General features: G+C 34.8%; 1 protein-coding gene across 4 annotated transcripts in view; it reads left to right on the top strand.

The window, feature by feature from the left end:
* The window catches only part of IL6ST (interleukin 6 cytokine family signal transducer), a 56,064-nt gene that overhangs the window by 7,896 nt on the left and 20,421 nt on the right, over positions 1 to 27,747 (top strand). The window contains exons 2-8 of one of the 4 annotated variants that reach the window (XM_047840199.1): positions 6,674 to 6,758; positions 11,015 to 11,109; positions 12,406 to 12,485; positions 16,978 to 17,283; positions 18,151 to 18,271; positions 25,461 to 25,627; positions 26,160 to 26,314. In XM_047840199.1, the coding sequence (XP_047696155.1) occupies positions 12,422 to 12,485; positions 16,978 to 17,283; positions 18,151 to 18,271; positions 25,461 to 25,627; positions 26,160 to 26,314 (813 nt within the window). In that variant the 5' untranslated portion in view covers positions 6,674 to 6,758; positions 11,015 to 11,109; positions 12,406 to 12,421. The remainder of the gene's footprint in view (positions 1 to 6,673; positions 6,759 to 11,014; positions 11,110 to 12,405; positions 12,486 to 16,977; positions 17,284 to 18,150; positions 18,272 to 25,460; positions 25,628 to 26,159; positions 26,315 to 27,747) is intronic. The other 3 variants (XM_047840450.1, XM_047840284.1, XM_047840365.1) reach the window with 3 other exon arrangements.

The raw sequence follows: 27,747 nt of genomic DNA, 5'->3' as shown, positions 1-27,747 counted from the left end.
TCCCTTCTAGTAATTGTCAGTTTATTAGCTAGAGTCTATTTCTTGGTTTACCTCTCTTTTTCTCCCCTTTTCTCATTTGTTTTCTTTCTTAAATTCCACATGAGTGAAATCACACAGTATTTGTCTTTCTCTGACTGACTTAATCTTGCTTAGCTTAATATTCTCTAGCTCCATCCATGCTGTTGCAAATGGCAAGATTTCATTCTTTTTGATGGCTGAGTAATATTCTGATGTGTATATATACCACATCTTCTTTATTCATCAGTTAGTGGACCCTTAAGCTATTTCATAATTTGGGTATTATAGATAATGCTGCTATAAACATTGGGGTGCATGTATTCCTTTGTATTAATCTTTTTTTTTTTTTTTATTGTTTGGGTAAATATGTAGATACCTATGCATCTTAAAAGCAAGATGTGAAAGGACCAAACTGTTTCCAAGTAACTTAACTGTGTCATGGAACAAAGCTCAAGAGTATAGAAGTACAGGGGGTACCTGGGTGGCTCAGTCGGTTAAGCATCTGACTTCTGCTCAGGTCATGATTTCACAGTTCATTGGTTCGAGCCCCACCTCGAGTTCTGTGCTGACAGCTCAGAGCCTGGGGCCTGCTTTGGATTCTGTGTCTCCCTCTCTTTGTCCGCCCCACCTCTGGCTTGTGCTCATTCTCTGTATCTCTCAAAAAATAAATAAACATTTAAAAAATTTTTTCTAGGGGCACCAGGGTGGCTCATTCAATTGATCATCCGACTTCGGCTCAGGTCATGATCTCGTGGTCTGTGAGTTTGAGCCCTGTGTTGGGCTCTGTGCTGACAGCTCAGAGCCTGGAGCCTGCTTTGGATTCTCTGTCTCCCTCTCTCTCTGCCCCTTTCCCGCTCATGCTCTGTCTCTCTGTCTGTCAAAAATAAATAAACGTTAAAAAAATTTTTTTTCTAAACACTGTAGAAATGCAAAAAAATCCAATAGCAAATAAGGTGAAATTCAGTGGCATACAGTCAAAAATTATCAGGCATGCAAAGAAGCATGAAAGTACATTATATAATAAGAAAAATTAAAGCTCACCCAGGGCTCACACAGATAAAATTACCAAAGAGATTAGAATAATTATATGACTATGTTCTGTATGTTTAAAAATCTAAGTAAGATTATAGAAAATATGAAAAAGACCCTATTGAACTTCTAGAGATGACAAATAACATTGTGTAAGATGGAAAATACATAAGTTAGGATTAATGGCAGATTGGACATTGCAGAGGAAGAAATTAGTAAATTTAAAGACATAGCGGTAGAAATTATAAAACCTAGAAAGAAAGAAAAAAATGGACTTACAGCTCACATCACTGAGCTGTGGGACTACTTCAAGCATCCTGATAATACATGTTATTAGAATCCTTAAGGATCGGGGCGCCTGGGTGGCTTGGTTGGTTGGGCATCCAGCGTCAGCTCAGGTAATGATCTCGTGTTTTGTGGGTTCCATCCCTGTGTCAGGCTCTGTGCTGAAAGCTCAGAGCCTGGAGCCTGCTTCAGATTCTGTGTCTCCTTCCTCTCTCTGCCCCTCCCATGCTCATGCCGTCTTTCTCTGTCTCTCAATAATAAATAAAAAAACGTTAGAATCCTTAAGGATGGGAGCAGGAGGGTCAGAGATAAATATCTTCAAAGAAGTAATGGCCACAATTTTTCTAGATTTGATGAAAACTATAAACCAGCAGATCTAATAAGCTTATTCAACTCTAAGCATAAGAAACACGATGAAAACTATACCAAGGTATGTTATAGTCCAGTTGCTCAAAGTTAGTGATAAACTAGTTACAAAAAACTTAGATTCATCCAGCGGAAAATAAGAGACTTCTCATCCAAAAGAAGAAAGACAAGGATGATAGTAGATTTCTCATTAGAAACAGTGCATGCAAGAAGTTAATAGCTACATTTTTAAGTACTGAAAGAAAAAACTATCAATTGAGAATCTATACCCAGTGAAAATATCTATGAAAAATAATAATGCAATGCTTTTTAGATATATAAAGACTTAATCACCAGGAGACCCACACTACAAGTGTGACTACAAGCAGACTCATACTACAAGACCCACTACAAGTGGGGTCTGCTGCCATATATGTATATATATATATATATATATATATATATATATACACACACACACACACACACACATACACACACACAGTCTTTCAGGCAGAATGAAAGTATCAGATGAAATGTGGACCCAGACAAAGGATGAAAAACTCTGGAAATGGTAGTGATACGGATAAATATACAAGATTTTTATATTATTTAGTCTTCTCTTACAATAATTATTTTAAAAAATAGTGACAGCATGGTTTATAATATTTGTAAACTACATGTGAAGTTTATAAAATATACAAAAGTAAGTTGTATGGCAAAAACAGTATAAAGATCAAGAGGAGAGAAATGGATGTATGCTGTTTTATACTTTACTGTGCATAAGGTGCTGTAACATCACTTGTAGACTAATAAGTTGTCTATACTATACTGTGTGTACTATAAACCTTAAAGTAACCACTAAGATAACAAAACAAAGATTTAATAGCTTATAAGCTAACAAGACAAAACAGAAATGATAAAAAAAAAAAGTAATTAAGTGAACACATGACAGTAAAAGAAGAAAAGGGAAACAAGAGGTTAAATAAGTAAAAAACAAATACAAAGATGATAGCTTTCAGCCCAACTGTTTCAATAATGATATTAAATGTAAGTGGCCTAGATACCCAATAAAAGCAGAGGTTGTCAGATTAGATACAACTGTATCCTGGTTACCAAAACAAATAAAATGCAACAAAAGACAAACAGTGCTCTTTAAATATGAAGAAACAAACAGGTTAAATATAAAAGAATGGGGAAAGATATACCATAACACTAATGAAGAGAAGGTTAGATTGTCTATAATGTCAAGGCAGATTTCAGAGCAAAGAATATTACCATTGGTAAAGAACATCATTGCACAATGATGGAAGAGCCAATTCATCAGGAAGACCTTATATTTATGTGCCTAATAATGTAGCTTCAAAATATATAGGACAAAATCTGAAAGAACTGCAAGAAGAAATAAAGTCAGAGTTCTATTTGGGGATATCAATACCCCCTTTTCAATAATTGATAGAGGAAGTAGAAAATTACTAAAGATATAGAAGATTTGAATAATACTGTCAATGAGATTGACGTTTATATAACACTCCATCCAGCAAAAGCATTGCTTTTTAAGTACACCCAGAACACTGATATCAAGACTTAAAGCTACGGTCATCAAGACTGGAATAGTTGTATAAAGATAAGCAAATACATCATGCCACAGAATAGATCAGGAATTGGATAATTAGCGCTCACAGGGGAAATCTAGGCTGCCTCCTTTTTTTAATAAAGTATTATTAGAATACAGCCACACCCATTTGTTTATGTATTACCTATGGCTGCTTTTTGCCACAACAACAGATTGGGTAGTTCCAGCAGATATCTTGTGATCTACAAACCCTAAAACATTTATTCTCTCTGGCCCTTTACATAAAATGTTTACCCAGCCATGGAATAAAGATTACCGAAACAGACTCACACATATATTGGCAGTTGATTTTTGATGAAAGTATAAAGGTAATTCACTTGAGAAAGGATAGTTTTTCTACATACAGTTTGGAAACAATTGGCTATTCATATGTAAAGAAAATAACTTGAATACCTACTTTATACCATATATAGAAATTATTTTGAAATAGTTGATAGACCTGAATATAAAACCTAAAACTATAAAACTTTTAGCTAGAAAACATAGGAAAAAACCTTTGGGACTTTGAGGTAGGCAAAGATTTCTTAGATACAGTAATTAGATACCAAAAGATTAGTGCTTAGATACCAAAAACACTAATTCATAAATTGGACTTCATTAGAATGAATATTTCTGCTCTTTAAAAAGAATTAATAGAATGGAAAGATAAGCCACAGATTGGGAGAATATACTTAAAAGAATTTTCTAATAAAGACCTTATATGTAGAATATGTATATATTTTTTAATTTTTTTAACATTTATTTATTTTTGAGAGACAGAACTTGAGCAGAGGAGGGGCAGAGGGAGGGAGACAGAATCCGAAGCAGACTCCAGGCTCTGAGCTGTCAGCACAGAGCCCAACGTGGTGCTCAAACCCATGAACCGTGAGATCATGACCTAGTCAAAGTCAGACACTTAACTGACTGAGCCACCCAGGCATCTATATATATATACATATATATAGATGGGGGTTTTTTTTGTAATGTTTATTTTTGAAAGAGTGTGAGTGGGGGAGGGGCAGAGAGCCGGAGACACAGAATCTGAAGTAGGCTCCAGGCTCTGAGCCGTCAACACACAGCCCGATGCTGGGCTTGAACCCGTGAACTGTGAGATCGTGACCTGAGCTGAAGTCAGATGCTTAACCGACTGAGCCACCAAGGCACCCCTAGAATATATTTTTAAAACTTTGTAAACATAGTAATGAAAAAACAACAAATGCAATTTAAAAATGAGCAAAATATTTGGACACATCACCAAGGAAGAATATGAATAAATACATACCTACCATATATATGACCTAGCTATTAAACTAGCTGTTTTCCAAAGAGAAATGAAAGCTTTGTCCCACCAGACTTGGGACTGGTTATATTATAGTATATTTTTTCCACTAATATATCATGTACTAGCTTACAACAAGGAAGTCAGTTTATCCATCCAACAAATATATTGAGGTACTTACCATTCTAGGTATGATTCTTGTTGCTAGGAGCATAGTTGAGAACAAAACACACAGAATTTCTTGCCTAATTTGCTTGCTTTCTATTTTAGGTGCACAGTGTATTAGTTTCCCAGGGCTGCTGTAACAAAATGGCACAAGCTGGATGACTTAAAAAACAATAAAAGTTTATTCTATTAATTATTCTAGTAAGAGAAGTTTATTCTCTTACGGTTCTGGAGGCCAGAAGTCCTTCTGAAACTCTCGGTAAAATCTTTGCCTCTTCCCTCTTCGTAGCTTCTGGTGGTAGCCATTCCCTGCCTGTGTTGTCACATGGCATTGTGCTTGTATGTTTTATCTTATAATGACAAGCAACCAGTATTAAGGGCCACTCCATTATGATATCTTAACTAATTATATCTGCCACAGCCCTATTTCTAAATAGGGTCATATTATGAGATACTGGGGGTTAGGAGATCAACATGTCGTTCAGGAGGAAAACACAATTCAACCCATAACAGCCAATAAACAAAATAAGTAAATTAAATACTATTTTGGCACACTTTCTGAAGTCTTGGCATACTATGGTCCACAGACCTAATCTAACCTGCATCCTATTTTATTAAATAAGGTTTTATTAGAATTCAGCCATCCCTTGTTTTTTTAATTTTAGTCCAAGTTAGTTAACATATAGTGTGCCCATTTGTTTACATATTATCTATAACAGAGTTAACTAGTTGCAACAAAGACCTTAACACACACAAAACCTAAAATAACTATTATTTGGTTCTTTATAAAAAATATTTGCCAAGCTGTTTTAAAAAGTATTAAGTGCCATTGAGAAAAAAAAAAAAAAACAGGAAAGGAGGATAAGCAATACTGGGTGGCCAGGGAAAACCTGTATGAGAAGGTGAATTTGAGCAAATGTAATAATCTTTATGTATTGACTTTAGTAAGGGAAAAAAGCAAGTTATAGAACATTTTTGTGAAATAAAGTGTATTTATACAGTATAATTTTAGAATATACAAATAAAAATTTTGCAAGAGTTTCCATCAAATTGTTGACAGTAGTTCTCTGGGGATTATAGAGGACTTGTACATGACATTTTCAACTGCTGTTCACTTGAAAATTTAAAAATATTTCCTTTATATTTTAATATATAATTGTTATAAATTCAGTTTCTTATATATTATTATATCAAAGTGTTAATATTTATGAAACAATAATGGAAGATTCAACTCCTTTCCTAAGTTTGAAGTTATCTTTTACATTTCAAAGAACTGCCATTACTTTTACACCAGATTTAACCTAGCTTTGAATTTTAAACTGAGTTTTTATTTGTGTGCATAAAATAGTTTGGCAGTTGAAGAGTTAGTAGTCTTAACTGTTAGTGAAAGGTTAAAAGGTATGATTCTGTTAAAGATTTGTTTTAACTGCTTTTGTCAAATTCAACAAAATGTCCCTTTCATGTTTCTGTGACATTACGTGAAAATCAGGGAAGTTTGGACTAGGCACAGAGGGGCTGATAATGTTTCCAAGTATGTATTAAAACAGTAGGATGGGGGAGCCTGAGTGGCCCAGTTGGTTAAGTGTCTGACTTTGGCTCAGGTCATGGTTTTGCAGTTTGTGAGTTCGAGCCCACCGTCAGGCTCTGTGCTGACAGCTCAGAGCCTGAAGCCTGCTTAGGATTCTGTCTCCCTCTCTCTGCCCCTCCCCTACTCACGCTCTGTCTCTGTCTCTCAAAAATGAATAAACGTGACAAAAAAAGGGATGTTTAAATATTGTTATACAGGTGTTTATGGGATTGTTTTATACTGAAAGTCAGAAGGTATCTACAATGGAATACTTTCAGAAAGCCTTATACTAGGCAAGGATTTAAGAAGTAAGCATATAATAAATATTATCAAAGCCAGCTTTCTCTATAAGGCTTTCCTCTCTTTATAGTGAGAATCAATGAAAAGAACATGACTTTTGGAGGCAGAAGACTTAGTTTCACATCCCTACTTCACTTCCTAATTTTGTGATTTGGGTAAGTAACTTAGCCTGTCTTGTTTTTCTTTTGTGAAGTTCCAGTAGTTAATCCTTGCCATTTGAAACCCATTGAATTCAATATCATGAGTGAACCCTAAGGTAAACTATAGACTTAAGTTGCATGTAGGTTCAACTTTGGTAGAATGCACCATTCTGGTGAGTGACGTTGATAATGAGAGAGGCTATACCTGTGTGGGGGCCAAGGGTATGTGGGAATTCTTTGTACCTTCCTGTCAATTTTGGTTTAAATGTAAACCTGTTCTAAAAATATAAACTCATAAAAAAAATAAAAAAATAGTAACCCCTGCCCTACCTACCTGCTTCTCTAGGATATTAGGAGAGTCAAGTGAAATAATTTACATAAAAGCACTTGTTATAATGTAAAACAGTAGTATAAAAATGTTAGTTATGAATTAGTAATTAGTTATGGAAACCAATTTGACAATTTCATAAAAATATAAATAAATAAAATAAAATAAAAAATTAAAAAAAAAGGAATTAGTAATTAGTACTAATGGAATAGAGCAGAGCCGGATAATTTTTAAAATAATAATTAGTTAGGGGTGCCTAGGTGTTTCAGTCAGTTAAGCTTCCGACTTCTGCTCAGGTCATGATCTCATGGTTTGTGAGTTTGAGCCCCTCATTGGGCTCTGTGCTGACAGCTCAGAGCCTGGAGTCTGCTTCCCGTCCCCCTTTGCTTGCACGTGCTCTCTTTCTCTTTCTCTCAAAAATAAACTTTAAAAAATAAATAAAATAATAATTAGCTAATATAATATAAGTTTGATGGATTTTTTGCAGATTTTTCAGAGTAACACTGTACTATGTATACATGATACCATACTGAAATTTTTCCCATCTTCATCCCTGCCCAGCTTACTGAACAAACATTACTTTGCCTTCTATTTGGCAACTGTAGTTCATCTATTCTGCAGTTATAGTAGTAATGTTACTGTAGTAACTAAGTTTATATTGACATTCTTCCTCCCATGAAATCTATATCTATACATATTATTCATGCTTCTTTATTCTGTCCTTGGTTCAAAGTGAAATGAACAAGAGACTCAAAAATCACAATCCACAAATAACAAAAATAATTATAAAAAATAATTATAAAGACCAAAGCTATTAAATATTTATCCATTATAATTCCCATGCATTCTCCCACTTGAGAAAATCCATGGGAATCAAAGTGAATAAGAACAATCAACTATAGAGACAGTGTTGAATTTATTTTATTTTTTACATCATTTATTAACTTTATTACTTTAATAGTTGTGAATTACTTGTGATGCATCTTATAGCACCTTTCAACGCATTACTGTGTTGAACCACCACAGTTGAGGAATTGCCACTGCAGAAGAACCACTCATTGCTTGGAATAAACATTCCCTGTATCTGTGGTTAGTAGTTATGTTTTAGCTCCATAAAATCTTCCAAAATAACATGCAAATATCAAGGAAAATCATTGTTTGCAATGTGGTTATAATATATGTGTGGAAAATTCTGCAAGAGATGAAGGAGGATAATGCTAATAATAGAACTGTAAATTGAATATGTCTTGTCAACAAATTGAAAGGACAGGAACAATAAGCAGGATACTGTCAATTCTGTCCATTTTAAAACAAGATAAGCCCCAAAATTAAGTTGGCGGTATTGCATTTAATATTTTAGCTAGTGCTACTGTGTTTCCATCTCTTAGGTTTGAATTATGAAATTAAGTTCCGTAATGCATGTATCTTCATCACATCTCAATGACAATCCTTTAAAAATTAGGAAACATTGTTTTCTAACTAAAAAATGTGAAACCTAACTTTGCCTGTTTTCCTTTACTTAATGTGTTTGTGGCCCCGCTTAGATAAATCTAGTTGCTTTGTGGTAACTATAAATACATTTACTTCATGGGACCTCTTCTTTTGGAGTTTTGTTGTAAGAATATAGTGCAAAAGTAGAAAGATTGCCAGTTTCCAGGAACCATAGAGAATCCTCTGCACAGTGTGAACAAGGTACTTGGTGGGGGTGGTCAGGATGGCATGACCACATACCGCTCTCCTAACATGCCTTGATATTTTGTTTTGATGAACACTTGAGTGATGTGGAGTTTTCTCGAATGGGACTATTTAAAGTTGGCAAATAAGAGATACAACAGGTGGAGGAAAATGGTTCCTGCACCTTAACTTTTTTTATACCTTTACCTTGGGAGAATCTAAATAGTTCATGAACATATTGTTTATGGAGTGACTGTTACATAGTAAGGGAGTGCATAAAATCAAGTTAGTATTACTATTTAATAAAAGAATACTTTGTTCCAAATATAGTACTGTGAAGCCCTCACCAAGCAGTTGATAGTGTTATTTGGGAGAGTTTATGCATCAAGAATTTTTTAATTTAAATTTAGTTTTTTGGGGGCGCCTGGTGGCTCAGTCAGCTGAGTGTCCAACTTTGGCTCAGGTCACGATCTCGCCGTTTGTGAGTTCGAGCCCCGCGTCAGGCTCTGTGCTGACAGCTCAGAGCCTGAAGCCTGCTTGGGAGTCTGTGTCTCCCTCTCTCTCTGCCCCTCCCCTGCTCACGCTCTGTCTCTCCCTCTCTCTCAAAAATAAATAAACATAAAAAAATTTTTTAATTTAGTTTTTTTGATTAAGTACTAAAGTCACATAGAAGGTGCAACTAGTATATGGTAGAGAGTCTCCCTCCTACCTAGGTGTCTTACCTCGTGGCAGCCAGTATTTGAATTTTTATCCTTCTAGAGGTGTTTTGTGCATATATAAGGAAATGATTGTGTGTTTTACCTTTTTGTGGTTTCTTCCCACAAATAACAAAAATATACTGTCCTCTACATTAACAGTATTTAAAAATTTTTTTTAATGTTTATTTTTGACAGACAGAGCATGAGCAGGGAAGGGCCAGAGAGAGAGGGAGACACAGAATCCCAAGCAGGCTGTCAGCACAGAGCCCGACGCGGGGCTCGAACCCACAGACTGCGAGATCATGACCTGAGCGGAAGTCAGGTGCTCAACTGACTGAGCCACCCAAGCACCCCTACATTAACAGTATTTTAGATATCATTACATACCTGTGGATCTAGAGCTTTCTCATTTTTGTAGGTACATGTATGCTCTATTTGGATGTGCTATAATTTAACTGCTCCCCGATTCACGAACATTTAGGTTGCTTCAGCCTGTTACTATGCTGTAGTTGATAATCTTCTATATGTGTCATTTTGCTCATATCTGTAGTATAAAATACTAGAAATATAATCATTAGATTCAAACATAGGTGTTTTAATTTTGATGGATAATGCAAAACTGAGCATATGCCTTTTGTGCATAGGTTCTTTTCTTGGTTTATAACTGAGTTCTACTTTACAAATAATAAAATTCACAGATTTAAGTGTACAGTTTATTGGGAAGGTTATGCCATTTTATACTGTAATGTGCAGTGTATGAGACGGCCTTTATGTCGTAGTCTCATAGTCTCAACGTCTCAACAGTCATAACACTGTTGATAATTTTTTATTTTTTATTTTTTGACCAAAACTAGAAATGATATTGGGTAGTTCTTTTATTTTTTTACTATTTTTACTGTGCAACTTACATGCAATGAAGTCCACAGACCATAAGCATAGTCCAAAATATAGAACATGTCCAGCATCCCAGATTGCTCTCTACTGTCCTCTTCTCCACCCCCCAAAAAAGATAACTCCTATTCTGATCTCTATCACCACATATTACATTTGCCTGATTTTGAGCTTTGTATAAAGGGAATCATGTATACTTTTTGTGTCTGATTGCTTTCTTCTCTATTGTATGTGAGATTCAGTCATTTTGTTTTGAGTACCTGTAATTCTTTTTCATTCCTGTGATTTAGTTACTTGAATTTTTCTGTTCCACCATTTCTCTGGTTTTGGGCTTCTACTTTTCACTATTTATGATTAAAACTTGTATGAACATTCCTGTACGTGTCTTTTAGAGGAGTGAGGCACTGATGTCTTTTGGGTATACACCTTGTCCAAGTAGATTTTGCTGGGTTTTTTAAATTGAGTTTTAATTTATAAAGAATAAAATTTATCAATTTTTACTGTACAGTTTGTTAGGATACAATTCCTCATAGGTCTCTTGAAGATTTGCTTACAACCTTGAAAATTAGGGGTAATGTTTTCCTCCAGAGTAAAAGGCAAGCATGCTTACTGACGTTTGAAAAGATCTGGGTTTTTAAGCTCAGTCTTCTCTCCTGTAACATAACCCACTGTGTGTACAGGTGTTACCTGACTCTCTTCACAATGCTGTGTCGGAATTGGGGCTCAGGCAACTGGCGCAAGAAAATGCTGATAATCTGAAAATGCTGCTCCTGGTGTGAGTAATCAGGTCCTTTGTCTCTGACAACAGGAGTTTCAGGTCTTCTGCCAGTATCCATAGAACTGGCAGGCTAACTTGTTAGCTTGCAAGTAGGGTAAAATCTTAGAGCTTTCACTATTCTTAACACAATTCAGTGAATTTTGACCATTGACTATTTGAATATTAAATGTGTAGTCTTGTCACCATCACACTCAGGTCATAGAACATTCCCGTCACCCCAGAAAGTTCCTTATGCCTCTTTACATTTATTCCCCTTCCCCACTTCAGCCCCAGTTAGCCCTTTATCTGCCTTCTGTCACCTTAATTTTGCCATTTGTTGAATATCCTGTAAATGGAATTATACAGTACATAGCCTGTTGTGTCTGGCTTCCTTCGTTCCACATGTTTTGAGATTCATTCATGCTATTGCATGTATCACTAGTTCATTCCCTTGTATTGCTGAGTGGTATGCTATTGTATGGATATACTATTGTTTGGGTATTTGTGTATCCATTCACAGTTGATAGACATTTTTTTTAGTTGGGGACTATTATGACTAAAGCTGCTATGAACATTTGAGTAAAAGTCTTCATGTTGACATGTATTTTTAGTTCTCTTGGATACATTCTTAGGAGTGGAAATGCCCAGTGTTATTATGTGCTTTTAACTTGGTAAAGAACTGCCAAATTGTTTTCCAGCGTGTCTCTTTTATCTTGTATTCCTGTCTGGGGTAGTTTTAATTTGCATCTCTCATTATGAGTGAAGTTGAGAGTATCATTTCATATGTTTAAATTACTTGTATTTCCTTTTCTATAAATTGTCTGTTCAGCTCATCTTGCTTGTTTTTCTTCTAGGTGTTGGAATTTTTTAGTGATTTGTAGGCATTCTTCATATATCAGGGGATATTTTTGGTCATGGTATGAATTACAAACTTTTTTTTTTTTTTTCCATTTTGGCGAATATCTTTTGAGGTTGGTTTTGGTGGGTTTTGCCATGAAGAAATTTGTCTTTCTGAAGTATTGTCTCACATAGTGTTTACTAATAGTACAAGTCTACACATCAAAAGAAACAGGATTGCTTTTTTAATTGATCTTAAAGTGTAAGTTGTTTTCCATCACTATTTTATTAGCCATAACTCCAGTGGGAATAAAGAAAAATGTTTTGAAGACTTAAATTTGTTTTCTGCATCCTCATAAAATTTTATCACCATTTAGAAGATGATTATACAGTGGAAGCAAGAGCTTCAGAAATTGTGTTATTATGTGTTGTAAGAGAAAAAATATTAAAGATAATACCATTGTATGTCTTTTACAGAAATATCTAATGCAAGATGTTGACATTGAAAACTTGGATAGTGCAAGCGTTGTTTATTTTCTTCACCACTGAATCTGTAGGTAAGATTCATGAAATACCCTTCCTCCCAGCATCACAAATTAGGTTTATATATTTTTATATAATTTTATAATTAATCTTATGTTTCATAATTATATAATTATTTTTATTTTTTTTCTAGGATCATTATTGAGAGAATAATGCTGTTAAAAATGATTTTGAAATGTAAAAATACTCCTGGTAGATTATAATTTGAGTTGAAACAGTCACCCAGTAATCCTAAATGCTGTTTCTGTATACTGGCAATAACTTTAAGGTGGGGAGGGGAAAAAATATATTGTTGGTTTTGTTGGGTTTTGGTTTTTTTTTTTTTTTTTTTTTTTTTTTTCAATTAATACATAGGGGAAAGTCTTTTACATTTAGTGGCCAAAGGTATCACTGAGCAGGAGTGTTATTGTGATACCAGAATAAAGAGGTCACTTGGAGCAGTACTGCTCAAACTAGACCACAACGTGATGCCCATCTGAGAACTGGTTGTTGTTACTGGTCCACTTAAGTACAGAAATTAAGAATGTTAGAAGTTCTTAACAATTTGACATAGCCATGATACCCAAGCATGTGATCCCTGGACTTGTCTCATCAAAAATGGTACAGAGCAAAGATTGTGAAAGACTGGGGGGAAGAAAAAGCCACACTGATCTTTTCACCACAGATAGTTTGACAAGCACTGCTATAAATCATCCCCTTTCTAAATCTAGGAATGCAGCTCTTTTTGAACACTTTAAGTGACATAAAGCTTATTTTGAAAATTGTTGCTATTTGAGAAACCTTTACTTATTCTGAAGCCCACATTTTTCTCCTTGAAATGTTTTCCCATTAACCCTAGTTCTAGACTACTCCCACTTTCTCTTCCCACTGGTTAACTCTTCACATATTGAAGAACTGTGTTTATGTGTCTCTTGAGGCCTCTCTTCCCCAAATTGAACTTACGCAGTTATCCTAATTATTTTTTACAGCCTTGGCTTCTAACCCTGTACATGCTGATTACACTTCTCATTCTTCCTTTGGTTGCCCATAGCACCTTCAAAATACTAGACCATCCCACCTCTCACACTTACCAGCTGTAGGACTTTGGCCAGTTGCTTAATCTGTGCCTTAGTTTCCTGATCTATGAGATGGGAATAATAATGGTTCCTAACTCCTAGGGTTATTATGGAGATTAAATGAATTATTATACAGAAGGCATCTGGACGGTGCCTGGCCCATAGTAAACATTATAAAAAAGATAGTAATTATATAATTATTATTGAGGTTCAAATAAAATACACTTAAAAAAGTGAATTTAATGTACCAAAACTGGACTTGGTCTGAGTATAGTAATTTTATAATTTACTTTGATCTAAACATCATTTTTACTCAATCAACATAGTTTTTTTCCAGCTAAGATGGACTGTAGTTTCATGTTAAGCTACTAGCCAGTGAAAATTCTTAAGTTATTTTCACATGAATTACTTTTAAGCCATTTCTCCCTTACCCTGTATTTATTTCATATCAGCCTGAATGGGAGGTATTTTCCTCTCTGGCATAGTTCATTATCTTGGTTTTAGCCTACTGGTCTATTTTTTCAATATAATTTTAATCCTAACATTATGATCCAAAGTGTTGTCAATCCTTCATAGTCTTGTCCTTTGCTAATTTGATAAGTGTGGATGTCTCTCTGTTTTCTGCCAAGTTATCAATAAATATGTTCAAAATAACAGGACCATGTTATTGCTGTTTCACAAATTACTCTAAAACTTTAGGCTTAAAATGGCAATCATTATTATTTCTCACGGTTTGTGTGTCATGAATAAAATAGCTGGACTGTTCATCTTTGCTGTATGATATCTGGGACCTCAGTTGGAGTATTCTAAGATTGGGAACTAGAATCATGTGAAGGCACATTCATTTATATGTCTGGTGTTGATGCTGGCTGTAGTTTGAGGACTTTGCTGGGCTTGTTGGGCCAGAACAGTGCATGTAGTCTCCCCATGTGACCTTGGCTCACCTGCAACATGTGGCTGGGTTCCAAGGACAAATGTTCTAAAAGAAAAAGAGAGCTAGTCAAAAGTTGTATTCATTTAATGATCTAGCCTTGGAAGTCACATAGTACACTCCATTAGCTGAGGCAGATCGGAGGGCCATTAGTACCCACACAGATCTGAGGGCAGGAGTTGACCCCATTTCTTTGTGGAAGGAGTATCAGTCACATTGTAAGAAGAGCACGTGGGATGGGATAAATATATAGGTGTGACCATGTTTGGAAAATACAATCTGGCACAAGGGCTAAGAGCAGGCACTTGAGCCTACTCAACTCAAGACCTTTCTCACGCTGACTTGTCTTGTAGTATTTTTTATATTTGAGTAATCAACCAATTAAGATTCAATTTAGTTTGAACCAATGGAATTTCTGTTTTTGTAACTCAGGAACAACCAAATAACAGTTTTGTAATGTTCATGCTATATTACATGTTATAGTATATTCTAATCCACATTTCTTCATCTTGTCTATGTAATTACCCCAACTAACTTTCTCAGATGCTTAAAAATTAAAATGCTTTCTTTCTAAACAATTTAATCTCAAATAACCTGGTAGCCATGTAAAAATGGTATTAATTTAGCATAGGATGATTTTAATGAACCTGTATTTCACTTTGGAACATTTGTTCATTTCTGGTATTTCTCTTATTTTGCGTGTTTAAAAAGTATTAATACTGAGCCTGTAGTTGTGTCTCATGTAGTTCTGTAAAGTGTATTGTGTACTTACTGTTCCTTATAATTACTTTAGAGAAAGTAAAATAGGAGTGATTTTACCAAGGAATAAAGTGAGGTCTAGGGATTTGTAAGGACTGGCCCACTATCAGAGTAACTTGTTAGTACCCCACAAGATGAAGTTCCATACAATTGGAAGTTTAGAGTAATGCACTGGGACTTACTGTAAACATAAATAAATAATAGCAAGGTCATGTAAACATCCCACATTATGAGTTTTGAAACAAAGAATACACATTCCTACTCTGGGCATTATAGGCTTTATGAGAGTCCAGGATTCCATTTTGGAGTACAGTTTTGACTACAAAAAACTGTTTTTAATTCTTCCTGATGACTTTGAGAGAACCTTCCAGACCCTATCACTGTGACTTGATTGTCTCTGGAGATTAATAATAATGATGATAGGCTGCCATTTATTGGTGGACTGTTGAATATCAGGCATTGAGATAGATGTTTTACATAAGTAATTTTTAATCTCAGAAACACTTGTTTAGTAACTTCATTTTCCAAGTGAAAAAAACTGAAGCTCAGTTAGGATAGGTAACCACCCAAGAACCCATTGGCAAATGGGATTTTCTAGGGAAAGGTGCCTTACATTTCTGGGCAGTGAGGCTAGAATCATGCCAAGTAGTTGGGAATTTTATGTTGATGGTAGCAGGAAACCATTAAATAATTTAAAATAGGGAAATAGCATGATCATTTTGAATAGTAACTCAGGTAGTAGTATGCAGGATAAACTGGAAGGAGGTCAGGCCGTGGTGTAATGGCCTGAGCTTCAGCAGACAAAATAGGGCTGGTAAGAAAGTGGTTGATAAATATATTAAGAATCTGGAACCAACAAGACTCAATGCAGTGTTGTTAAGTTGGAAGTTGGAGGAATCTAATTAGAGACATTGAAGGTGACTGCAGGGTATCTGGCCTAGATCACTGGATGCACATGGTGCTCTGAGCAGAGATAGAGAAATAATAAGTTTAAAGGGAACTGTGGTACATATATCTTTAGATATGTTCACCTTAGAGTACTTACAGAAAATCTCACATGGGTATGTATTTCAAGCTATTGAAAACAGTAGGAAGTTAGAGCTGGAGATAGGGATTTAGTTGTCATCCGCGTGGAATTGAGTATAGTTAAAGCATATAGTTGTGGTATAGTTACTTTTTCATGCAGTCTGATTTTTTTGTTTTTTAATATGGGATTTTATCCCATATACTTACTGCTAAAACATATATTTGGTCATCTTGTTCTAGTCTCCATGGTTTTTTTGTTCCCTTGCTGTTTACTTTGTTGTCTGAATTTTGTTAAATGAACATGCATACTATCTTCCCTGCCCCCATCTACCCGCCCAACACCATTCAGGACTGGAGAGCAGAACCTACCACTGCCTCTTTTCTGGAGTGTTTAATTTAGACCTTGGGTCTGAATCAAGGAACAGGATTGGTGGTGGAATAAGTCTGAATCATGCTGCAGGCAGTCTGTGTTTCCTAAAGTAAAGTTGAAATAACTATCAAAAGGGCTGAAGCTTACATACATTTTTCTTTTCATTAGCCTTATAATTTGTGTATTTCTTTACAAATTTAGGCATTGAATTCTGGCCATGTTTTGTTTTTTTTTTTACTGTGTGTTCCTTTTTTCCTGTCTTTAGAGATAATTTATTCAATATTGAGGGACTGCTTTGATATAAAATACCATTTTGTACCAGAATAATTCAGTCCATTTTTATATTTTCTGTTGTTCCTTTTCAGGTGAACTTCTAGAGCCATGTGGTCATATCAAACCTGAATCTCCAGTTGTACAACTTGGTTCTAATTTCACTGCAGTTTGTGTGCTAAAGGAAAAATGCATGGATTATTTTCATGTAAATGCTAATTACATTTTCTGGAAAACAAACCATGTTACTGTTCCTAAAGAACAATATACCATCATAAACAGAACAGCATCTAGTGTCACATTTACAGAAATATCTTTATTAAATATTCAACTCACTTGCAACATTCGTACATTTGGACAGATTGATCAGAATGTTTATGGAATCAGAATAATTTCAGGCTGTAAGTTTTTTTTTGCCTTATTTCAGACTTTGTTATGACTGTTGAATTACATTTGTAATGTCTGTTGGATTTTATGAAATGTGGCAGTCTGTTGGCTTAGTGACTTTTGGACATAATTAATTAAAAAAAATAAGTTTTGAAGCGGAACTATATTTGCATTAATAATATACAAAAAGCCTGAAGAGTAACATAAGTTTTCTCTTTTATGAAAGTCAGGTATCCATCAGTTTTCTAAAAAAATGTTTTGACATGAGACCCACAAAATATTGTTGAAGTTTATGAATGTAGTCATAGTAACTTTCAGTATCCCTTAATTGCCGAGAAGATGCACATATAAAGCAACTAACTGGCGAAAGTGAAGAAATACTGGAGAAAGTCCTATGTCAGAGTAAATAAACTTAGTGTGACCCAAGAGTGGATTATCAAATTTATGGATACCCAAAACCATAATTTTGGGATTTGCTTTTCCTCCAGCAGAGTTTTGGAAAGTAATAGGAAGAGAAATATAATTATTTTTGTTTCCATTTAATTGCCTTTAATAACATATGCAGTATTATTAAAATAAACTTCATGGAGAAATCAGTTAATATTGATATCCAGTTATAAATGAAAATTGATTTTGTGTAGACAATTAATTTGAAACATATGAGTTATGACAGTTATTATAGAAAATATGTATTATTTAATCTAAAAAGTATGAGTGCAAATAGAAAAGATTCGTTTTTTAGTCATCAGTCTTCTATACTTTTTGCTTAGGTTTGTTAATTTATCATCTCATTTAGGTTTTAAATATCTTGGGTAGTATATAAATTGTATGTTATTTGTGGTCAAAAAGCTTTTTGAAATTTGCTGATTTTTCCCTATTAGTGCCTCCAGAAAAACCTAAAAACTTGAGTTGCATTGTAAATGAAGGAAAGAAAATGATGTGTCAGTGGGATCCTGGAAGGGAAACATACCTGGAAACAAACTTCACTTTAAAATCTGAATGGCAAGTTGTTCTTGTTTTTTGTATGTTAAATTTAGTAAATTAGTCATTTGTGCTGGAGTTTTTATTTCTTCAAGTAGAAATATTAAATGCAAAATTCTAAACATTTTTTCATTTTAATGCTTGTTTGTTCATTTGTTTGTTTGTTTTGAGAGTCAGCAAGCGAGAGCACAAGCAGAGAAGGGGCAGAGAAAGAGGGAGAGCCAAGCAGGCTTTATATTGTCAGCATAGAGCCCTATGTGAGACTCGAACTTCTCACCTGAGCCAAAGTCAAGAGTCGGACACTTAACCCACTGAGCCACCCAGGTGTCTCAGATTTTTAGACATTTGTTTAAGCTTTTATTTTAGAACATCTGAAACATTTAAAAGTGGAAAGAATAGTATAATAAATCCCCATTGTGTTTATCATCCAGCTTTAGTAATGATCAGCTCATGACCAATCTTATATATATCCCACCCCAGATTATCTTAAAATCTCAGACATCATATCATCTCATCCATAAATATTTCAGTACATAGCTCTAAAAGATAAGGACCCTTTTTTAAGACCCATAACTACCGGGGCACCTGGGTAGCACAGTCAGTTTAAGCAGCCAACTTCAGCTCAGGTTATGATCTCACTGTTCATGAGTTTGAGCCCCGTGTTGGGCTCTGCACTGAGAGCTCAGAGCCTGGAGCCTGCTTCCAATTCTGTGTCTCCCTCTCCCTTTCTCCCTTTCCCCTGTTCATGCTCTGTCTCTCAAAACTGAGTAAACTTTTTTTTTTTAAAGTACCCATAACCACATACCATTATTATACTGCAATAGAATTGAAAATACTTCAGTATATCATTGCATTTTCAGTTAGTATCATGTTTCATGATATATAAGTATATGCATCTTTTTAATATTTTTTTAGTATAGTTGACACAGGTTTAAAATAGTTTAAGCTGTACAATATAGTGATTCAAATTCTGTATACCTTGTGCAGTGCTCACCATAAGCATAGCTACCATCTGTCATACACTATGACATTATCATTGACTGTATCACCTGTGCTCTGTCATGAATATACATATATATTTTTACATGTGTTCAAATCACAATCTAAATAATCTCTATGCAATGCAAATTAATAACGTTTTATAAGTTTGTCTTTACCATAGGTTCCACCTGGTTTTCTCTTCTTTCTTCTTCTTTGCAATTCAGTTGTTAAAGTTGCAGTTACACATTGTTTAACATGTTCCTTTGTGCCATCCTAAAAATTGCTGTTACATCTAGACAATCAGATTTGTGTGTGGTATCTTTTTCTTTCTTTTTTTTTTTTTCAAAGGTAATTTGTAAGGGTGGTGTATACCTCCAGTCAGGAACCACCACATAGTGCTTGACTCTTTTTCTCTTTTTCCTCTTTGTTTTTTTTTCCTAAAGGTACACACCACCTTTTATTTTGATTTAAACTGGAGTAATAAGCAGTTAGACAATTTGTGTCTACTATTTCTGACAGTCATTTTTATCTTTTCCAGTCCTATTGTGAAATAATTGATATACATCACTGTGTAAGTTTAAGGTGCATAGCGTGGTGGTTTGATTTACATGTACTGTGAAATGATTACCACAATAGGTTTATCTAACATCCAACTTTTCATATTGGTATAATTTTTTTAAAGAGGAAAAAAAATTTCTCCTTGTGGTAACTTATAAGATTTATTCAACATCTTCCCTGTGTATCATACAGTAGTGTTGGCTATGGTCATGTTGTACATTATATCCCTAGTACTTAGTATCTTAAAACTAGAAGTTTGTACCTTTTAACTACCTTCCTCCAATTTCCCCTCTCTCTTCCCACCGCCTTTGGTAACCACAGATTTGATCTCTTTTTTGGGTGAGTTTTATCTTGTTGTTTGTTTTAGATTCCACAAATAAGTGAAATAATAAGTATTTTTCTTTCTCTTATGTCACTTAGCATAATGCCTTCAAGGTCTATCCCTGTTGTCGCAAACAAGGAAAAGATTAATTTTTTAGTCACCAGTCTTCTATTATGTCCATGTCCATACTTTTTGCTTGGGTTTGTTATTTGTCATCTAATTTAGATTGTAAATGTCTTGGATAGTATGCAAATTATATGTTATTTGTGGTTACAAAAGTTTTTGAAAATTGCTGATTTTTCCCTTTTATTGCATCCAGAAAAAAACTTTAAAATTTGAGTTGCATTGTGAATAAAGGAAAGAAAATGATGTGTCAGTGGGATCCTTGTTTTTCATGGCTGAATAATATTCCATTGTGTATATAAACCACACTTTCTTTATCCATTCATCCATTGATGGACCTGTACGTTGTTTCCATACTTTGGCTGTTACAAATAATGCTGCTGTGAACAGGGTGTGCAGATATCTTTTCAAGTTAGCAGTTTTTATTCATTTGGGTGTATTCCCAGAAGTGAAATTGCTGGATCATGTGTGGTAGTTTTATTTTTAATTTTTTTAGGATCCTACATAATGTTTTTCATAGTGGCTGTAGCAATTTTCAGTTTCACCAGCAGTGCATATGAGTTCCCTTTTCTCCACATGCAGGCCAGCATTTATTACCTCTTACCTTTTTGAAGATGGCCCTTCTAATAGGCATGTGGTGATATCTTATTATGGTTTTAATTAAAATTCTTCTCATAACAAGTGATGTTGAGCATCTTTTTATGTACCTGCCACCCTTCCATTTATCATCTTTTGGGAAAAATCTAGTCAGGTCTTTTGTCAATTTTTTATTTGGGTTTTTTGGTTTTTTGCTGTTGAGTTGGATGAGTTCTTTATATATTAAGAATATTAACCCCTTATCAGATCTGTGGTTTCCACATATTTTTTTCCTGTTCTTTAGGTTGTCTTTTCACTCTGTTGATGGTTTCTGTGCAGAAGATTTTTAGTTTATGTAGTTCCGCCTACCTATTTTTTATTTTTGCTTGGGCTTTGAGTGTCGTATCCAAAAAAATCTTTTTCAAGATCCATGTCAAGCAGCTTCATTCTTGTGTTTTCTTTTAAGAGTTTCATGGTTTGAGGTCATACATTTAAGTCTTCAATTTTTTGAGTTAATTTTTTTTTTTAATTTTTTTTTTAACGTTTATTTATTTTTGGGACAGAGAGAGACAGAGCATGAATGGGGGAGGGGCAGAGAGAGAGGGAGACACAGAATTGGAAACAGGCTCCAGGCTCTGAGCCATCAGCCCAGAGCCTGACGCGGGGCTCGAACTCACGGACTGCGAGATCGTGACCTGGCTGAAGTCAGACGCTTAACCGACTGCGCCACCCAGGCGCCCCTAATTTTTGTGAATGGTATAGGATAAGGGTATAATTTCATTCTTTTGTATGTGAATATCCAGTTATTCCAGCACTATTTATTGTGAAGAGGGTCTTCTCTGTCAGGTATTCTTGGCTTCCTACTCAAGTATTAGTTAGCATAATTAGTTGATTTTGACAATCTATGATATTAGCTCTGTCTTGTCTTTTCTACCTTGATACCTGTAATTTGAGAGGAATCCTGTAGTTTGCATTTGAATGACTTAAATATACTTTAGTTTCACTTTTTGATATGACCCAAGGAAGCACTAATAGATTTTGAGTGTTGCTTATGTGTTTGAAAAGCCTGAAGTCATTAAGATAGGTTAATCTAACATGGGGCTCCGGGGTGGCTCATTTGGGTTAGGAATCAGACTAGAGCTTTCTAGAGTAGGACTCTGTGCTGGCAGCTGGGAGCTGCTTCGGATTGTGTGTGTGTGTGCGTGTGTGTGTGTGTGTGTGCCCTTCCCCTGCTCACACTCTCTGTCTCAAAAATAAAAACATTTAAAGAAAAAAAAAAAAAAAGAAAACCTAACATCAAATTGGAAGCCAAGTAACTTGCACAGGAGGAATATATAGAGAATATTGGGTGGTTTGGCTAGAGCATAATTATAATTAGGGCAGGGTGCATAGGCTAGATTTTCTGGTTTTCAAAAATTGGAATTACAATAAAAACTTTTTGTGGTAGTTCAGTTTTCAGTAGCAAATGTGTATGTAGAGGATCTTATTAAAATTGAGACTTATTTGAAAAAAAAAGTCGATTTATTTGACTATTCAAAGTCTTTTCTGTTTCCACATAAATTTTAGGAGTGTTTTCCTCTACTTTTGTATAAAGAAAAAAGCCATTGGAATTTTGATAACGATTGCGTTGAATCTACAGATGGCTTTTGGTGGTGATAACATTTTAACAATATTCTTTGAATTCATAAACACAGAATACCTTTCTTATTGTGTCTTCTTTGATTTCTTTCATTAGTATCTTGTAGTTTTCAGAGTAGAGATCTTTCACCTCCCTAGTTAAATTTATTTCTATTTTATTTTTTTGATGCTATTGTAAATGGGATAAATTTATTTCTTTTTCAGAAAATTCTTTGTAAGTGTAAAAATACCGCTACTGATTTTTGTATTTTAATTTTGAATCCTACAACTTTACTGAATTCCTTGATTAGATCTAACAGATGTTTTGGTTGAGGATTTTTGCTTTTCTGATACCAAGATTGAACAGTGGTTTCAGGTGTGTTGTCAGCTCAATCCATTGATTATAAAATTTCTCATTCTTTTTTTCTTTTTCTTTTTCTTTATTTTTTTTTTTTTTTGCAAAGACAGGTTTTGTGTACTGGACCTGGCTTTGACATGACTGACACACACTGCAGACATAAGTAAAAATTGATTATAAACAAACTGTTCTTGACAGCAGTTTTTATCAAAGCTGGAAGAACTTTGCAGTGAACATTTATACAGACCCATTACCTAGATCCTGCAATTAGCTTTTTACTGTATTTGTTTTATCACACAGATGTGTATCTATGCATCCTTCTTTTCACCTTTTTTAATGCATTTCAAAGTGAGTTGCAGAAATTAGTATACTTCACCCTTACATGCTTCAGTGTTTACATCATTAATTAAATGTAATTAACTAGACAGTCACCCATAGCTTTTGTGTTTTCATAAAATTTATGTGCATCTTAAAAATACATACTTTATTATTAGTCAGTGAGTTTTGGCTACTACATACAGCTATGTAACTCAGACTCATATCAAGATTTAAAACATAATCATACCCCCAGAAAGTTCACTTATGCTCCTTCCCAGTCAGTCCTAGCCACCACCCTGTCTCACCCCATCCCACAGGGCAGCTACCTGTCAGATTTTCTTCACTGTAGATTTTTGCTTGTTCTGAATGTCATGTAATCATACAGTATGTACTCTTCTGTGAATGGTTTTTATGACTCAGCAGGATGTTTTGGAAATTAAACCGTGTTGCTTCCCGTTAGTGTTTCACTTAAAGGTTTGAGCCATCATCAGTGATCATTATTTGTACATGAGGTACAAAATAGTGGTATTCCATCTTTTTTTTATTTTTTTATTTTTTTATTTTTTTTTTAATTTTTTTTCAACGTTTATTTATTTTGGGGACAGAGAGAGACACAGCATGAATGGGGGAGGGGCAGAGAGAGAGGGAGACACAGAATCGGAAACAGGCTCCAGGCTCCGAGCCATCAGCCCAGAGCCTGACGCGGGGCTCGAACTCACGGACCGTGAGATCGTGACCCGGCTGAAGTCGGCCGCTTAACCGACTGCGCCACCCAGGTGCCCCTCCATCTTTTTTTTTAAAGTGGATATACTCAAAACTTCCTTTGATCAATCATTGGTTACCCTTAGGTACACAGTTCTTAGAAGGAAAATGGTATTGGTATTTTTCCCTTTACAACTAGTTTTATGATGACTTAGTTCCCTGGCATCCTCCAAAGGTAAATAATGAAGGGTTTATCCCTTCATTATGAATTCATATTTAAATATATTTGATGTGTTTCGGTCCATTACCATTTTTCTTGGTACTCACATTGTCCCATTTTGGTTCAGAGGAACTTCCTCAGGTTGGCTCTTCCTTTGACTTTACTCATTAGTCTTTGACAGCTTTCTTCATTTCTGATATGATGTGATTTTCCAAGTTCATTTTCTGAGTTCATATGTCGTGCCTCAGACCTAGAATCAGCCATTTCCCAAGTAGCCATGTTTCCATTTAGTGGGAAATACCATTTCGGGACTACAGTCTGGGTGCTAGGGGAACTTACTGGTACTGGGTTGTTGTTTCTTGGCTTTTTTGGCAGAAAGAACTGGGAAGTGTCTTTAAGGTAAAATACATCATGAACTAATACCAATGTTTCTGATTTAAAATCTGGACTGTTTTTACTTAATTTCATTCATCTGACATCTACATCTCCTTTCTTCACTTCTGAAAACCTTAGTTTCCAACAGCACCAATATAATTATTCATTTGCTTTAACTCACAGTAAACACAAGAGCTGCAGAATAACAATGCCAATATCAGCACCAACAATAGGAATACTAAGCATTATAAGATTATTTTTCTTTCATTAAGGATATAGTTAAATTGCTGTCTTAAAGTTACTTAAAATAATTTTCTCTGTGTTATAGCACCAACTGAACATCATAGTTCATGTATTTCATTTTGCTTTTGATTTTTAGGAATTTTTTTTAACTGACATAATATACAGTATCCTGTTGGAGGTATACCTCAGTAATTCATAGAAGTTACCTGTTTTGTTTTGGATTTCACTTACCCTTCCATTTAAAAAAAAAAAAAAAAAGTGTGTGTGTGTGTGTGTTTAATTGATGTATAACAAACATAGGTGAGTAAATATTATAGTATCATTTAAACTTTGGTGATAAAAATTAGAAAGTGGTTGCCTGGGTTTGACTGTAAAGAGGCTAAGGGAATTTTCTGGGGTGACAGAAATTCTTATCCGTATCCTCCTGTCACCTCATAACATATTGTGCTTAGAAAAGGCATACTGTGCTTGAAGAAAGACATCACAGGTACAGTAAGGATCCTGTTTCAGAAATGGAAAGAAACGGTAGTAAGATTACAAGAAATAGATTTTTAGAGGCAGGTCACTGAAGATAGAGCATGGTATTATAAATGTAATGTCCTTGGAGTAAAAATTTGAAAATAATTTTGTGTTGTAAGGTATAAATCAAACTCAAGTTTTAGAGAAAATTTATTTGTTTTTAATGATCAACAATTTATTTCATACTTATAATTCATTTATTTTAAGCAGTAATAATCTGGGTCTCATCAAATAACATTTTCACTCTAATGTTTTGAAATCTATTTTTAATGACCGGTTCTTCCATTTTTGTATTTAGGGCAACGGAGAAGTTTGCTGATTGTAAAACAAAACGTGACACCCCCACCTCATGCACTGTTGATTATTCTCCTGTGTATTTTGTCAACATTGAAGTCTGGGTAGAAGCAGAGAATGCCCTTGGGAAGGTTACATCAGATCATATAAATTTTGATCCTGTAGATAAAGGTAGTTACAACACTGAATTTGAGAATTTATTAGATTTAATGGCTTATTAATTAGTTTTCCAGTTTTAATGTAGAAACAACCACTTATTATCTTAGTGACTTTTACAAATTCATTTTATCAACATTAAAAATAATTTGGAAAAACAAAAATACCCATAATCCAACTGCACTCATAGCAGTTTTTATTTTGAATGTTATCTGCTGGTATTTGTGCAGTTACCAAACAGTATTTATAGCATAGTAATCATGGTACGTGGGGTCCATTTTTATTGTGTTTTTCTTTGCCTATAAATATTTGTCTTTTGATATTGGAACCTGAAAAAATTAACAAGCATAATAAATTGACAAAGAAAACTAAAATTTCTTCAGAAACGTTATCTTTTCATTATAATAGTATGACATAAGTACTGTTTTCAGAAAAATTAGTTCATATGGTATGAGTAAATCAATATAGTGAAATATAAGAAGTATATTTTGAGTCTGTATAAGAAGTTGTAAAAATGATAAAAATTCGGATTTATTTTATTCTTCAGTGAAGCCCAATCCACCACATAATTTATCAGTCAGCAACTCAGAGGAACTGTCTAGTATCTTAAAATTGACATGGATCAACTCAAGTATTCAGAGTTTTATAAGACTGAAATATAATATTCAATATAGGACCAGAGATGCCTCAACCTGGAGCCAGGTAACTTGCAAGTTACTGTTTATGCAGATAGTCTTAGAACCCTCTAACCTAAAAGTCTCAATATACTAAGGTTGTGAATATATGTAATATTTTGTTTCACACCTCTTCTTGATCTGTATTTCATGTAAGGGCAAACAGGAAGACGTTCGGATAGAAAATATAGTCTTGCTGAGTACAGTAGCCTTTAAATGAAGTATGGAAGGGATGTAGGGTGGCAAGAAATAGTATTTTTGGTGGGAGGTGAAAGGAACACAAAAAATAAGAATTAAGTGGGGGAGTATATGAAGAGATTATATAGCAAAGGTAGAGAGCAGGGTTTAACTAAATCTGGAGGCCAATTTCATCCTGCCATCTGTTCTTATAAACAAAGCCACACTCATTTTTTTTAATATTGTCTTTGGCTACTTTGTGCCACAGTGGACGAGTTGAGTTGGAACAGAGAGTATCTGGCCCACAACCTAAAATATTTACTATCTAGTCCTTTTTAGAAAGCTTGTCAACCTCTTAGTAGAGGAAGGAATTATTGGGGAACTTCTAAGCCTGAAAAGGAAAAGAATAGTGTACCCAGAGATGATGCTATCACCAAAAGAAGTACTTAGAACTTTTTAAAAGGATGTCTGTCACCATAGCTTTGTGTTCCCCATAATATTCTTTGTTGTAATTTCATTTATCACTAACAGTATGCTTTTGCTTTCTCTTATTGCAGTAATGAGTTCATAAGGGATTTGAGCCCATGACCTTACTACTTCTGCTTTCCATTCCACTTAAAGGGCTCAAAATAAAACCAGAAAAAGCAACAAACAAAAATGGATTAATGCTTCATGTTGTACAGAGAGGATACATACCTAAACTTCAAAATATTTTTAATAACATAGAATCTTAATTCACTGATAGAAAAAAAGGCCCCTATTTTTATATTCAATATTGGAATCCCATAGTAGTAGAAAGAATCATTTATCTTTATTCTCTTGTTTCCTGAAAACCAAGTTTATATGCAATGATAGTTTTTATTTTTCTTGATTGGGCTTCATTTTGCCTATCCAGAGTTACACTCTGTTCTTCTCTACCCTACTCTTTGTCTTGGAATGCTGACTTGTATGAATTTCATCTGTGGGTTCACATTGTCTCTGGTTTCCTAGTGAATGTGATTAACGGGAGGAGGGGGAAGAGGGCCTAGCACAAGAGAGGAGAGAAGTGAAGTGAAGTGAGCATATTTATTTTCCCTGCTTCCTCCCTGGAGCTGCTGTCTCTCAGCCTAAGGTCACTGGTCCTGTCAAGTTAACCCTGTCTCACCCTCCTCTCCCAGTTTCTGCTACTTCCCCTCGTCCCTTTGGGGCTAGGGGTGGTAACAGTGACAAGCCCCAGAGTACTGACCACTGCCTAAGTTTTCCCTACACTCTACCCATATTTCCTTTAGTAAACCCTTCTTGAAT

This window comes from Prionailurus viverrinus, chromosome A1 (genome assembly GCF_022837055.1).
Source record: "Prionailurus viverrinus isolate Anna chromosome A1, UM_Priviv_1.0, whole genome shotgun sequence".
NCBI classification, from domain to species: domain Eukaryota; kingdom Metazoa; phylum Chordata; class Mammalia; order Carnivora; family Felidae; genus Prionailurus; species Prionailurus viverrinus.
The sequence above is the reverse complement of the archived record's forward strand: the minus strand, read 5'-3'. Positions and strand labels throughout refer to the sequence as shown.